Source organism: Agelaius phoeniceus, chromosome 1 (assembly GCF_051311805.1).
Source record: "Agelaius phoeniceus isolate bAgePho1 chromosome 1, bAgePho1.hap1, whole genome shotgun sequence".
Lineage (NCBI taxonomy): Eukaryota > Metazoa > Chordata > Aves > Passeriformes > Icteridae > Agelaius > Agelaius phoeniceus.
In genome coordinates, this window is record NC_135265.1 from 20745345 (window position 1) to 20760202 (window position 14858).

Here is a 14858-nt window from a genome sequence, read left to right on the forward strand (position 1 = left end):
AATATCCTCAAAAATGTTAAAATATTCATAGTAATAGCACCTTCTTATACTTCTCAAAATTAGGTATCGTTATTAAAATAGATGTTTTCTTCTGTAAATTCTAAAATATCAGGATTATATCACATATATATCACACTTATACCTGAAATATATAAAGAGATATTCCAAGATGCTAGACTAAAATGCCTTATTTGGAAGTGCACAGAGTGGAATATCATAGCAAAAGTGTGAAAAGCATGTGCAACATATACAATTTAATCAGATTAACAGAAGAGGATGGATTCCTCTGACAGCACAAAGTATTTAGGTCCAATATGGAAGCAGATGTATATATTTGCTTCCATATTGGACCTAAATACTTTGCATTAATAAGCTACACTAAAGAGAGATGATAAGACTTTTAGGTTCCTGACATGTTCCATGAGAAAAGCAGCATCATGTTCAATTAGTTTAATGTTCTTACCACATTGCTGTTAAGACCAATCCACACAGGCACCCCATACTTTAATATCTTCAGCCACAGGAACGAATGACTGTAGGTGTCTAAGACACTGGAAAGGTCAAATTGATTTTGTTTGCAGTTTTTCCGTGCATCCTCCCATGTCATTTTGGTGTGGATGAACAAGTAACTACTATTCCCATAACGGATAATGTTGGATGGGGATGAAGTTGTAGAAGGCAGAAATTCAGCATCTGTAAAATAAGGGATGAAAAAATAGCCATATACTTGTTCAAAAGGGGAGTATGATTTCACTGTGGTTGCAAATGGAACTAAACAAAAGTCTTCCTTATTTCATATCCCTGGTTTACAATCAGCATTGGTAAGATGCACTATGCTTTAAGCTAGCAACAGTAGTAAAATTCAATTACAAAGCTGTAGAAAGGAAAAGAGCTGCTTAAAGCAACTTCTGATAAAGAGTAAAGGAACATTCTGTGTAATAATCAAGAATAGTATTACTGAAATTACTTAAGATTAGGTCATGATTTTTTTCATAAAATGAAATGGTTGCAGAAGCTGTTTGGTTTCCCAAAGATTTTTTTTCCAAGAAATAAAATGGTCACAACAGACCAGTCCTTGAAAATTATGCAGATACTTAAACAGAGGACAGATTTAAATATTTTTAATCTCTTTTTTAGAGGCAATTTTTCTCAAGTTCAGTGCAGACAGGTTACAGTCTCATTCCAGAGAGTTTATGCTACATGTACAAACCAGTATTTTCCATAACATGTTTTGAAAGCCAATGTACTCAGAAAAATAAAAAACTATGGAACAAATGTCATATCAAGGGTTATGACACAAAGATGCAGATACAAATTCCAGCTCAGGAAAATAGCAACACAGCATTTTCTGGGAAGGGTCAGATGAGAGCAGTGACTAACTGGACTTCTGACAAAAGTGACTATTTGACCCTTTTCTTCCTGACAGAAGAACAATTCATGCATTTATCTTTATTGGAAGCAAAATCATGTTTAAACCCACATACTTAAGCAATTTCCTCTGAAAAAAAAAAAAAAAGAAGAAAAGGGTTTGGTTTTAATTAGAAAGAGAATTACCTGCATTAATTTGGCATATATATCCTCTGCTGTTATCACAACTCTGATCAGCCCACTTCCCTGCTTCCTTAACAGATTTGTTTTTCATGGCAACACAATCAGCCTCAAGGCAAAGAGATACAACACCAGTTAAAAATAGCTAGAATAAGCAAATAAGAAACTTTTGACTCCCATTTGCATCTTCAGACACAAGTAATGCTGTAATTTTCGTCTCATATCTTTGTAACATTTAAGAGCGCAATCTTTAGGTTACACAAGTGATGTGGAAGTTCTGCTCCTCTTACACTTCACAAGCTTCTTTGTTATTTTCTATTGCACTACATTGGGGTGAGTAAGAGGACCAGAGGAACTCTAGTATTCTCAATCCCCAGGCATACAGCATGGAGAGGAGTCACAGACAATTTAAAGAGAAATTAGATCAATCATTGCAGAAAAGACTGGATAACTTTGCCCCAGAAATAAAACAGAACGCTTAAATTGCAATGCAACAATTTATTATTTCATGCTGTAATAGTACACACAGCAATGTTAGAACAGCTCCTGCCCAAAGGCAGCCACTGCTGTCAGTTCCAGCCTTACTGTGACATTTCAACTTCTCTGACATGGACACAATAGCTAGAAATTAGATTAGCACATATTAAATAAACAGTGATTAGTGCAAAATCATGCAGGGTGGCTTTGTGCAATGAAACACCCATATTTATTTTATTGTTTACTTGGTTGGGTTTTTTTCTGTTTCATCTGAGAAGATGTTCAGATACTTACATCATTTCTGGGTGAAAACCATTTGGATTTAAATCTTTCCAACTGAACAGTTGCATACTAATTTTTACTAACTATGATAATGTTTTTTGGTAAGATCAAGTAGACTTAAAAGCAAATATAAAATTTATGAAAAAGGGACTTTAAAAGTTGTCACATAAGACTTAATAAAATCCTATTACTTCCCATAAAAAAGAGACAAACATATTTTTTTGAGAAGTAGCATTTTTGAAATATTTTCCTTTAGAACTCCAAATTCTACCTAATTTTCTTCCTCCTTTAGAGATAAGAAGTTCACAGGTGCTCCTTTCAAAGACATGGAAAAGGATATTACACATAAAAATCAAATTTCTACATTAAAAATGTCATTCAAGAGAAATAGAGTTAGCACTATAAAGTGCTGTACTTCCAGAGTACACACACATGATCAGAGAGAAAGGAACTCTGTGACCTATCACATCAGTTTGTTGACAGAGAAATAGAGAAAGTGATTTTCTGGTGGTTCAGGGGTTTTTCCCTTGTAAAAATTGAATGGCTGTCTTTTTATAGACTTGTGTTTTTTCTGCAACTGTGACCAGCAGAATTTGCTTATTTGCTGTAAGACACCTGTGTCAGGGGAATGTTTGTGAATGCCTCCTTGCAAACTACATGCCAACTGGGAAGCCTGCCAAGTTCCCGCACAGCTGTCACCAGAGGACTGGGAGGATGTTCCCATTGTTGTGCTTTTGGGAAAAATGCCATGGGGCAGGAGAACCACTGCCCTCTTTACACAGCCCATGAGAGAACACAGGCTGAACACGAAAGCTGTGGAGTCCTCACAAACTGAAAACTGAAACAAGTCTGTGTATGAGCACTCCACGGATGCTGTCACCAGCTGATACAGAAACTGCACAAGGGCTCAAAAGCTTCACTCTACCTGGATTTAGATCCAACATGTATACAAGTATGAAAGTAGTAAGTCAAGCAGTGACATACCTAAAATCACCACAAATGCATGAATTCAATCTTAGGGTATTGATCTCTTTTCCCTAGTATAACAAGTGATAGAACAAGAGGAAATGGCCCAAAGTTGACTCAACAAGATTGGATATTATGAAAAATTTCATCATCAAAAGAGTTTTCAGGCATTGGAACAGGCTGCCCAGGGAAAAGTGTTTAAGTCACCATCCCTGGAGGTATTCAAAAGATATGTAGATGCAGCACTTAGGGACATGGTTTAGTGGTGGCTTCGGCAGTGCTGTATTAATGATTGAACTAAACAATCTTAGAAGCCTTTTCCAAACTAAATGATTCTATAAAATCAAATTTCAGTGAACAATTTGTGATTGCTATTTACCTGGCCGCTGTATGCATATAAACCCGTATGGCCTGACGGGAAGCCTTTGGCCCAGTTTGTAAAGTAAACCCCTGTTCCATCTGTCCAGAGGAACCTCATTTCATGATTTATATCATTTAATCCAATCCATGTCTCAGTGGCAAAATCTTTTAAATGGAAGGTAAGGAAAGCTAGAATAAAAAAAATTAAAAGAAAAAGGCAAACAATTTTAATATAGGACAGTTTAAATATTTGGCCCCACAGAGATTGGTGATATTAAATACTCTTTCTGAAATACAGAACACTCCACTGCTGATAACACAAGCAGGTGAGATGAAAAGGAGATGAATGTTGAATTTGATTAATGGGTAAGTAGATATACAACTGTGGCTTTGGGCAAAATACTTCATCTAAGCATATAAGCTGGTACTGGAATGAATCCCAAAAACATGATAGAAATTGTTTTTATAATGTCCCAAGAACACTTTTAAATCCTAGTTCAAGACATTAACAGCTGTGGGGATCCCACACATTTTTCATAATCCCACAAGAGAGGTTGCTCTCCAGTGACACAACATCACCACCGATCTCCTGCCATTTGTGTATCTGCATAAGCAGTGCTGCTCCAGAGCCAGAGCCTGCTCCTGAGCCTGCACTGCCTTGGCAGGGAGCAAAATGCACAAGAAACATGCTCCAAATGAGACTTAACAGAACTATTAAACAAAAGCAAATAATTGTCACTGCTTTGCACAGGTGGGTGCTGATGTGTCGTAGCTAAGGTGGCAAGCTCACAAATAGAGCAGGCTAGGTCAGCTGATATTCATCTATCATGAACATTATTAATTGTATTAAATCTACTAATCCATGATACATTGAATTTGGTGATAAAATGAATATACCATGGCTTTTGCCAACTGCTGCAGTCATGGTTATGAATATTTTTTTCCTCTGAAAAGAATAGATTCATTTCTGCTTGCTCAGTTAATCATTCACCTTCCTTCAGAATTTTAAATGTATGCAGCTTACTCCTCCAGGAATGAAATCTATAGGTTTTTTTGTCAAACATTAGCATTGCCAAAAACTGTAACAGGAACTCAGGCCTTTATGCCTGCACTTCCTGCAATGATAAGAGTTTCGTGCTATTAGCTCCATTCCTCATTTCTCTTTTACCTAGAATTCAAGTCCTGTGCATGAATTAACCAGTGCAGAAATTATGTAAAATAAGAATATAATTGTTTGAAAAATGGAAGTTTGATTCTTCAGCTCTTCACAAGTAGAAAACATAATTTGTGCTAAATACTTATCAGCAGTTTAAATTAAAACTATTTAATTGCTCAGACTTCAATGCATTGTTTTACAATGGTTGAGTTTTCAATGTGCTCTCTTGAGTTCACAGACAGTATGTGTTTTGCAGCATTTTTTTTTCATCACATTCACACTTAAGATAAAACAGTATGCCTAAGAAAAAGGTCTACCAGTCAAAGTCAGTCTAACATCTATCAAGGTCTTTCCCTGTTTTTAGTTTGGACGTGTGCCTTGTTTATTCAAGCATGGGGTAGCTTTCCCCCTCTCATCTCCCTGAGGCATGGATGCAGCTCTTGGCTTCATCGCAATAAGCTCCTCCAGTGAAGAGAGTGGCACTTCTGTGTGGAGAGCTCTGGGTATGGTTGTGAGCACTCAAACCTGTTCCAAGTTGCCCACAGGCAGGCTCTCATCCTAAAGGTGTTCTACTTGATTTAATAGGAAAGCCATGCAGCAAGTTAATGCCACCTAGTGAAACCATATTGTTTGGATTGGAAATTGCAGGGTCCAGCTGGCATCATATGCAAGCAGGAAAAACCACTATTTTGGCTGCCAGAACAATATACACATATATCTCTCTGAGCCAACTCTAAAATTTGGTAGATTCAAGTGAAGACCTCATTGTAGATTTCTAAAAATTATATGTTTTGGAACAAAAATCAAATATGCAATCATTATTCAAATCTGTTCATATTCAGACAAAAACCCCAGCTAGCCTGTAAGGATTAAATGTCATCTCATCTAGCTGCTACAAAACTGTGCACAGTACCTTGCACTTGCTCATTAGGGATCGAGGCCAGGTTTCCTCCTAAATTCATGCAAGCTGTTCGTGCAGCATGCCAAGTAACACGTTCCTCTTCTGTAGATCCAAATATTTTGTAACACTAAAATATGAACAAATTCTCTATATATTATCTTCACTCCAATATCCCTCAATTGATAATCACTGTTTTAAACAGAGCAGGATGGAAAAAAAGGCAGTAAAATAATACATTTATCTGAAAAAATACATTCAACTTTCAATGAGCTTTTGTGTTGGTGCTAGTTCTATATAAAATTACAAGTCTCACTAAAGTGTTTTGCTCAACAACTAGATTTGATCTGAAATCCATAGAAAACAAGCAAATCCTGACTTTTCTACAGACAGCTGACAGTGCTAAGTTATGCATGACTGATCTTAGTCTGCCTGATTATTAATTTTATTCTACAACACATACCATGTTAGTAAAGTTAAGGAAGACAAAATGTAGTCAGTAAAAAGGATTACGGTTTGGTTAAAAAACACCAAGATCAAGGTATCAATACTTTAGGAATTCTGACTAAATGTGTATCAAAACATTTGAAGAGCTGACTAGAGAATTTTCTTTCATCAACTGCAACTGAATTTGCTTCATTAGAAGCATCAGAAAAGCATTTTTCCTGCAAAACAATGGATAGGCAAACAAAGAAAAGCATGCACATGTCATAGCTCTCTGCATAAAAGTAACAACATTCTGTTTAAATAAGAAACAGTATGATGTAAAAATTCCCTTGTTTTCTATTTAATGCTTTTCCAAACATCCAGCACAGACTGTATTTGTTATGGTACCTTGTTACGAAAAGAAAGCCAGGTTGGACGACATCCTCTTGGACTTGGAAATGTTGTTGGAGGAACAGTTGAATTAATGGAACTGTTGTGCCTTTCACATATGTAGGGATTTGGATAGCCACAGTTTATATCATTCCAAAATCCTGGGTGTAAGATAAATGGGGAACTGCATGACACCACATCTCAAGTTGGTTAATGGAAATCTGTTTCACACATTCTCACATACAGTGCTTTTAGTTGAAAGATAAGATCAAAGCTGTCTTCCAGTTTATTATCACTCAAAATGAGTGTCTAGGAAAAACATGCCACTTTTTAGCTGTAATTACATAACATTAAAAGCTTTGTAGAACCAGGTACTAGAAATTTCATAGTGACAAATTAGGTCAATTTTAATAAAAAATATAAACCAGCAATCACAACCATACACCCCTGGCCACAGATCTCTAACATACCCATGTTAGGCTTCAGGTAAGCACAAGAGTATGAAACTATTAAGTTCTGTAAGTAATACTATGGTCTACCTAAATAACTTTTTGTAAAAGAGGAAAAAAAAAAACCCAGGAAGAAAGGATGCTTCGCAGAAGAAAAAAAGTTGTGACGCAAACGCACAAATAATGAAATTCATGAAAAACATAAAAAACTCACCTAAATTCTTATACATAACAACACAGTTTTCATCATTATTTGCAAAGTTAGGTTCATGCGGTGCCCATGCCAAATAATTGACTGGAGTGCCATCCATCCAGCTTAAGAAAAACAATCCAACAAAATGCCGTTTTAACATAAAATAGAACTTCTTCTGTGTTAAAAAAGTAACTTTTTAATATGCTTAATATAACTGTTCACAGTAAAATGTACAAAGTTTTTTGACTAAATTGCCTCTTTACTAGTTGCATTAAACTTACTCTGCTCAAAGACATACAACATAAAATACAAACACTGTAAAAGCTGAACATCCATGTAGATTAGGCAATGAAAAACAAAATTGTAACCAGGAAAATTATTAGGACACTTCTTTCTAGTGGTCTGCAAGCGACAGAGGTGCCCAGGCTCATCCTTCAGACACATGCACAAGGTACTTAAAAGTATATTCATCTTAGGGTCCCTATAAAACCAGCAAGGCCGAAACACCTCATTTTCAGAGGCTCGCCTAACATCCTAATTGTCCTATGTAGGTCCCTCATTGTTATTGTGAACTATAAGGAGACCTGAGAACTACTAGCCATCTATCCAGGCACCTCAAACACAGACTGAACTCAATGCAGGCTTAAATAAACATTACATGTCAAATCAATATGGTGCTGCATCCTGACATTCAGAAAGGCTTGCAGAAAACCTGCTTGACCTCACAGTGCCACTGCTATCATTGCTCTAGAAAAAGAAAATAAGTTTCATTTGTTCCTTTATTAGAGTCTGTTTTCAAAGGTTAAGGATGGGGTAAAAGAACATTTTTACCTACAAAAGTTTTCTATATTTACAGCTAGAACATCTACTTATATTTTCAGTATAGATCAAATAATAAAGGAAAGTAGAATTCCTGAATAAAAATTCAAAATACATTAGCTGCAGTGTAATTTTTTGTCTAGCTTTGAGTGAATTCTATTTAGGAAACATGCGGCATTTCTTCTGGATAATCTAGAGCTAAATTAAGATGTAGTTAAACCACTTGAGAATACAATAATTTTTAAATTATGACTCAAAACTTGGTATGACCTACCTCGTACGTTGGTCAATACTCAGTTGTAAACCAATGAAATATGCATCCTCTTTGCCATTTTTCAATATCTAGAATGCAAAAATTAAAATTGTACAAATGCCCTCTATTGTCATATAAACCCACTGTGTTACTGATGAGTCATATACCACTAACTGACAGAGAATATGAACTGGATATATTCTCTAGCTTCAACGTTTAAGTTAAAGCAGCTCACAGCTGACAGCCCACAGTCAAACTTCACCATTGGCCAAAAGGTGTGGTCACTGTATCAACACTTCTCACATTTTACTTGAAAGCCACTGAAATCAGCACCTATTGCACAGTCTCTGCAGTGGACATTATCTGACTAATTTCTTGCAATGACAAGCCCCTTCCTATATTTTGGATATCAATTGATACATGTCCTTGTGGCCTCTCACTATCACTCTTCAGCCAGCTCAGGAAGTGTCCTTTGTTGTTCAAATACAACTTTTAAGCACATTCCTGATTAAAAATATGTTGACCTCAGCCAGCATAAAAAGCAAACAATTCCAATTATATAGGAAATAGGATTTCAAAGCTCTTTCTCATGGCATAATCTATGTCCCAGTTTCTTCTCTCTCCATAATTATATTCTCAGAAGAAGGAGGCAAAGGAGCAAACTTGAGGACCAAAAAGACACTAGGTAGACTATAGCTCAGCTAAACAGATAAGATTTAAATCCAGTGTTCTGAGTGTTGCATGTAAGTCAACTGCTGCTTTGATCCACACTACTTAAGATATCCTACACAATCATAACTCATCGGTGTAATCTATTTTGCTAAAATGAAGCCACAGATCCCTTAAAAGTTAGCATTAGTTTGTTCTTCATATTAATCTGGCTTAGTGCAACTGCAACTTCACTATCAAAACTTGTAGGGAGAGCACCATGGTGAAAAGGATCTGAGCACATGCACAGTTGTTTTGGATGGTTTATTCCATAGTATTAATGATATTAATGATTTTTCTTACATATCGCCAGAGGAACTTTCTTTCACTTTCACTCTCAATGACAGAAAGGTCTCCAAAGTTCTTTTTGCAGAACTCACGACCCACTTCCATAGGGACAGTCTCCGTGCTGAAATAGTACTGTTTGTCTTCATGTATGATCCATCCATCCTCAGTAGTCCTGTATTCTGCAAGAGAATTGCCAAGCTAACTATTCTGCTCCTGAGATACAAGAGTCCTCCTTAATAATATTTTAATGCTTTTGAACACAAACACACACAAAGTGCAAAGCAGTAACACCTACCGGGTGTAGGAGATTCTGTTGGTTCAGGCTTCACACTTGCCCCTGTGACAAAAAATATTTATTATGATTGTATACCTTCTGTCTGAAGAAAAGATATTTACTGTGACTGACAGGCATGTTTTAATACTGATATCGACTTTCACAGTTAGCAATGGATTTAACAGCAAAATGCAGAAGGAACTAAATAATCTAAATCTCTCATTTTTTATATAATATTCCATTTTAAATATGTAGTTTTGTTCCCTGAGGATATTCCTTACATGCAAAGTATTATAAATACCTTGAACTTTACCTGAATCAAGTAATTTTTTACTCATTGAAAGCAGTAAACCCTATGTCCCAAAGCATTAACTGTGTTAAGACAATTGTCCTGGATCTCCATCTCTCTCTCTTCCCCTGGCCACAAATACTTGAATTCTGACTTAAACCACAGGCAGCAGGAATGCAGGCTGGGTTATCATCTGATGGGGGGCCCTAACTACTACAGGGTGAGGTTCTTTCCACCTTTCTCTGGTTGAGAGTAACTTCTACCTTGATCTTACAAATTTCCCCAGATAAAATCTCACTATTTTTTTTACTATGGCATCATGGAGATGGGATCTTTGATGTCATCATTAGTGTCCCAGGAAAGGAATTTATTATACAGAAAACCTCTGTCAGTTTAGGCTTAGCAATTAGTTTTTTACTAAAATCTCTGTAGTAATGACATTTATTAAGAAAATCTATGCCTAAGAAGTTATCTTACCAATAAAAGGCAGAGCTGATATTTATTGTCAATAATATAATGCAACATCTTTATTTTGCTCCTCTCTGTCCCACTATAAGAATGCAGTAAATCACTTAAATGTGCTGCACTTTCTAAAAAGCTCAAATGTAAATACATGCACTGCTAGTGAAACTCAAGTGCTCCCTAAATTATAGATATTGTCTTGATATCTTCAGTAAATAAAAAGCATCCAAACACATATTTCATGAGAATTCAGCAAGTAATCAACATGTGAATATAGATATAAAATATCTTGAAATCAGGCTCCATCCTCAAACTACACATTCTTATCAAACAAAACAGCACCTAAAGCAAGTGAAGGAGGGAACTATTCTTAAAAGAGGCTTTGAAAATTTTTGTTTCTTACAAGATAAAAGTCAACCAAGAACATCTTCTTATTACACTAATATGCCGGAGTGAGCAATACCTTTTCTTATTTGGCAAATCCATCCATACATATAATCACAGTGCCTGTCATTCCAAAGCATGCTGGATTCACCACTGATCTCTGTACAAAGTTCAACTCCTTGATAATTATTTGGTTCTCCAAAGCCCCAGTTTTCATACCTCACCTATGACAGAAGAAGTTTTGTGAAGATTCTGTTATATGGAAATAAAGTAAGGGAGAGAGGGAGGAGACAGCATCAAAGCACAGACCTACAAATTGTTCCTATTGTCAGGTGAAAAACTGAGGGTGAAACGAGGATCCTCCTGTGCAAATGCTGACACTTCAAACTTTTTTCAGATGGCAAATGGATTGCAGTTTAGGTAACAGTTGTTTTCGTACACACTTGGAAGAATATAAACATTTTTTATGGGACCTAAATTCTTTAAAATACATTTAATAACAATGTTGTGGCATGCTACATCTTGATATTAAACTAGTTAAATATACAATATGAGTAGAATAGGATGTTACTGAGATGCAATAAAAATGTTGGCATTTGCCTCAGAAGAAGTATTACTGTTATTCTAATTTTCCTATATAAAATCCAGTTTCAGGTTTCTGTACTGACAATCCCCATCAATATATCTTGACCAACCTTGTATCAAGTACACCTACATCTCCAAAATCACTTTCATTTCTACGGTTTTATACCTTAAAGTAAATCAAACTGGCATTAAAAAAGTGTCTTCATCTCCATGGCATGTAAGCCATTGCAGATAATGAGCAAAGAAAATATCAACTAAAGAAAGACTATTTTACACAAAAAATCCTTGCATTCATAAGAATATCCTTTCAGTCTGCATGTATTTAGTTTCCTTGTTGATTCAATGTGTATCTTCTTATCAAAAATCAGTATGCTTTAGCCAAAAATATCAAACCATGAAATTGCTATTCATTAGCTTTCCTAAAGAGTGCACAATACAGAGGGTCATGATTAAGCATAAAAATACACAGAAACACATACACTACACATAAATAAGAAGCACAGGGAATGCAAAATAACAGCTGCAGAAATTTAAATTACTCACTGGAGATCCATCACTCCAAGCAAAGCCATCATCAGGATTCAAGTAATATAAACCTATCCAGAAATTCTGGTGGTAATAGCCATTGTTTCTAAAAAAAAAAAAGTACCAATACTAATAAGGGCACTACAATATTTTTAACAATCTATCATTTACTACAGTTTAGAGTTCTCTAAAAATAACGTAATGCTGTTAAAAAAAACAAGGTGGAAATAAATTAAAATGCAGCTCCTTCTAGCTGTTATCATTATGCGTTAACTCAGATTGAAATACAGATCAAGAAAATCACCAGATACAGCTCCTGCACATAAAGTGGCTTAATGCCTTTGTATAATGGTTCACTGGCTACTGTTGCTCCATTTCTCAACTCCTCATTTTCTCTGTAAAGGCACTTAAAGCTTTCAAACAGAGAGTTACTTTCTGCAGTTGAATCACATTTTAAAAATATCACCTTCAACTAATCCTTGCCTGCAAGCAGGCACACTTTACTGATTAATCTGAATATATTCAGTTAATTTGTGGCAAAGATGCATCTAAGAATCTTCCTACTGTAAATACACAACTGGGATTTTAGTATGGTCATAGCTTTTTGCAGGGCCTTGATGCTTCAGTCTTGCTTCTTGGTTAGCCAGGGATGTACAAGATCCTTGAGCCTGGTTTCTTGGGGTCATATTGCAAGTGTTAGCTTTTCATCTTATTTAGAAATCTCACACCTGTTTTTTGCAGTTCAGGGACTTACTAACCTTATTTACCTTCCTGATGTAAAAAAAAAAATTAACCTGAAGTTGCCTCTGCTTTTTTATTAGTTCATAAAAGTGACAAAAAATCAACATATTATCCAGATTTATTAAACTCTTACCATTTTTGTATACTTAGCTGAAAATGACTGGCATCTCTAGTAATTTTATGATATCAACAACTCCACAGTAAATAGCTTTACTTCAGATGATAAATGTTGCCTTAACTAGATATCTAGCCAATGCCATTTCAGCACAACCTTTTGAGGTTATTGCTGCTAGTCATGCAACTACTTCATCAGCCCTACACTTTTGCTGTGCGTTTGACACAGACAGGGGCTGCAGACTGGCTCTCACAGAAGCAAAGCCAACAACAGCTAAGAAGAACTGTTTGAGGAAGCCCCGGCGGTGCTGAGGCGAGGCGCTGTCCCCGCGGACACTCACGCGATGGAGCGCCAGATCACGTACTGCTCCTCCTTGCCGTTAATGGAGGCCAGATCCCCCCCGACGGAGCGGCAAAACGCCTGCGATTCCAGCCACGTCTTCTTGTGCTCTGCTCTGGAAAAAGGCTACAGACACCATCGTGCCATCAGAAAAAACAGACCACATAGAGCTCAAGATCAAGAAATATTAGTGTTGTTGTTCTATTTCTAGAGTCCCATACTGTTGTTATCGGATTTCTAAAGTCCATGACTTCTCGGTGCGTTCTTATGGTTGCAGATCTTCACAACACAGACTCCATCTACATGTTCACTCTCAGTTCAAGGCTCCTCCAAGGCTCTCCCTGACTGGCTATCCCACCCCCTTTTATCGCAGTTATCTTCATTGGTTACAGCTGCAGCCCAATTATGGACATCACAGCTGCAGCCCATCAAGGGCAACCGGGACCTCCAGGAGCAAAGCCTCTATACAGATATTCATGTACAATACATGCATTTTGCTAAGACTCAAAGGCCACCTCTACTATATATTAGCTACCCAAAAGCAGTTGATTTACAATTATATTCCGTGGGGGTTACAGAAACTTTGAGTACGGGGCTTAGGAGTGCTCTCTGTGAAGCACAGCCTTGGAATGAGCTCTTTAAGTCAAGTTAGCACAGTGCATTGCTGATAGGAGTGTCTACTGCAAGACAGCAACCAGACCACAAACTTACCAGAACTGTAATTTAAGAACAGAAGGTCAAACCTGTAGATTAGTCTTTAACAGAATAAAGAAAACTATGAGCATTTCAGTAGAAAGGAAGAAGACTTCTACATATAATCTGGAAAAAAAGATTATGAAACAATAGGACACACATATGCCAATCTGTATTGGGAACACAGAATATTCTGAGTTTAAGAGACCCACAGGGATCAAACCTGCAACCTTGGCATTATAAGCACTATGCTCTGGCAAACTGAGCTATTCACGTGTGTGTAAAGCAAACAGAAACTACCTTAATGACAACATTAGAAATAACCAACATACTTACTTTGAAACAGAAGCTGATACGATTGTTTGAGTCCCAGCCTTCTGGACACCGGGGAATAGGAGTTGTTGTGGGAATGGGTGGAAGTGTCACTCCTTCTGCCCACACTTTGCATATGAACTTTGCCTTTTCTTCACATTTTATTACATCCCATAATCCACCTGCTATTCCAGTCCTCATGGCAACACAGCCTGGCTTTCTTCCTGATTGTAAACAGGAATGCACAAAAATGCCATTTAGGGTGATATAAGAAGTTAGAAAATTTCATATTCTATCCTGGCAGAAATAAAGTTGTTGTACAGAGTCAAAAATGTTTCTGTTAGAGCAGGTCCCTGGGAGGACCACAAAAATTATCAGAAGGATGGAACATCTCTCCTACAAAGAGAGGCTTAGGGAATGGGGCTGTTCAGCCTGGAGAATAGAAGACTCCAGGGAAACATTACCTTGACTACTCAGTATCTAAAGAGTGCTTATAAGGTGAAGACTTTTTACCAGAGATTATAGCAACAGAACAAGAAACAATAATTTTAAAATGAAAGAAGGTAGATTCAGACTGGGCATAAGGAATGAATTTTTTTTATTATGAATGTAGTAAATAGGTGGAACAGGTTCTGTGGAGAAGTTGTAGATGCCCCATTCATGAAAGATATCAAGGTCAGGTTGGACTTGAATTTGAGCAACCTGGTCTAGTGAAAGGTGTCTATGGCAGTGGGTGGGGACTAGATACCATTCTGTGATTCTATGATTCTAATTCATGAAGAAAAAAAAAAGACAAAAAAATCTGTAGTTCATCCACTCTGAAATACTGAATTATGCTTCACACCAAATCGCCTGCAGTGGCTGACTCTCGCCAGATCATAACCTTAGATCCGAGAAATTCTCCCCTAAAACTGAATGTGGTTAGA

At 36.7% G+C, this 14858-nt stretch overlaps 1 protein-coding gene across 2 annotated transcripts in view; it reads right to left on the reverse strand.

Moving 5' to 3' along the window:
- LOC129130975 (macrophage mannose receptor 1-like) overlaps positions 1-14858 on the reverse strand; it is a 55729-nt gene that overhangs the window by 9879 nt on the left and 30992 nt on the right. For both annotated transcript variants that reach the window (XM_077174223.1, XM_054649695.2), the window contains 13 exons: positions 13957-14156; positions 12929-13053; positions 11751-11838; positions 10702-10846; positions 9509-9550; positions 9229-9392; positions 8239-8306; positions 7167-7267; positions 6522-6664; positions 5703-5817; positions 3653-3822; positions 1555-1657; positions 464-693 (listed from right to left, as the gene is read on the reverse strand). In XM_077174223.1, the coding sequence (XP_077030338.1) occupies positions 464-693; positions 1555-1657; positions 3653-3822; positions 5703-5817; positions 6522-6664; positions 7167-7267; positions 8239-8306; positions 9229-9392; positions 9509-9550; positions 10702-10846; positions 11751-11838; positions 12929-13053; positions 13957-14156 (1694 nt within the window). The remainder of the gene's footprint in view (positions 1-463; positions 694-1554; positions 1658-3652; positions 3823-5702; positions 5818-6521; positions 6665-7166; positions 7268-8238; positions 8307-9228; positions 9393-9508; positions 9551-10701; positions 10847-11750; positions 11839-12928; positions 13054-13956; positions 14157-14858) is intronic.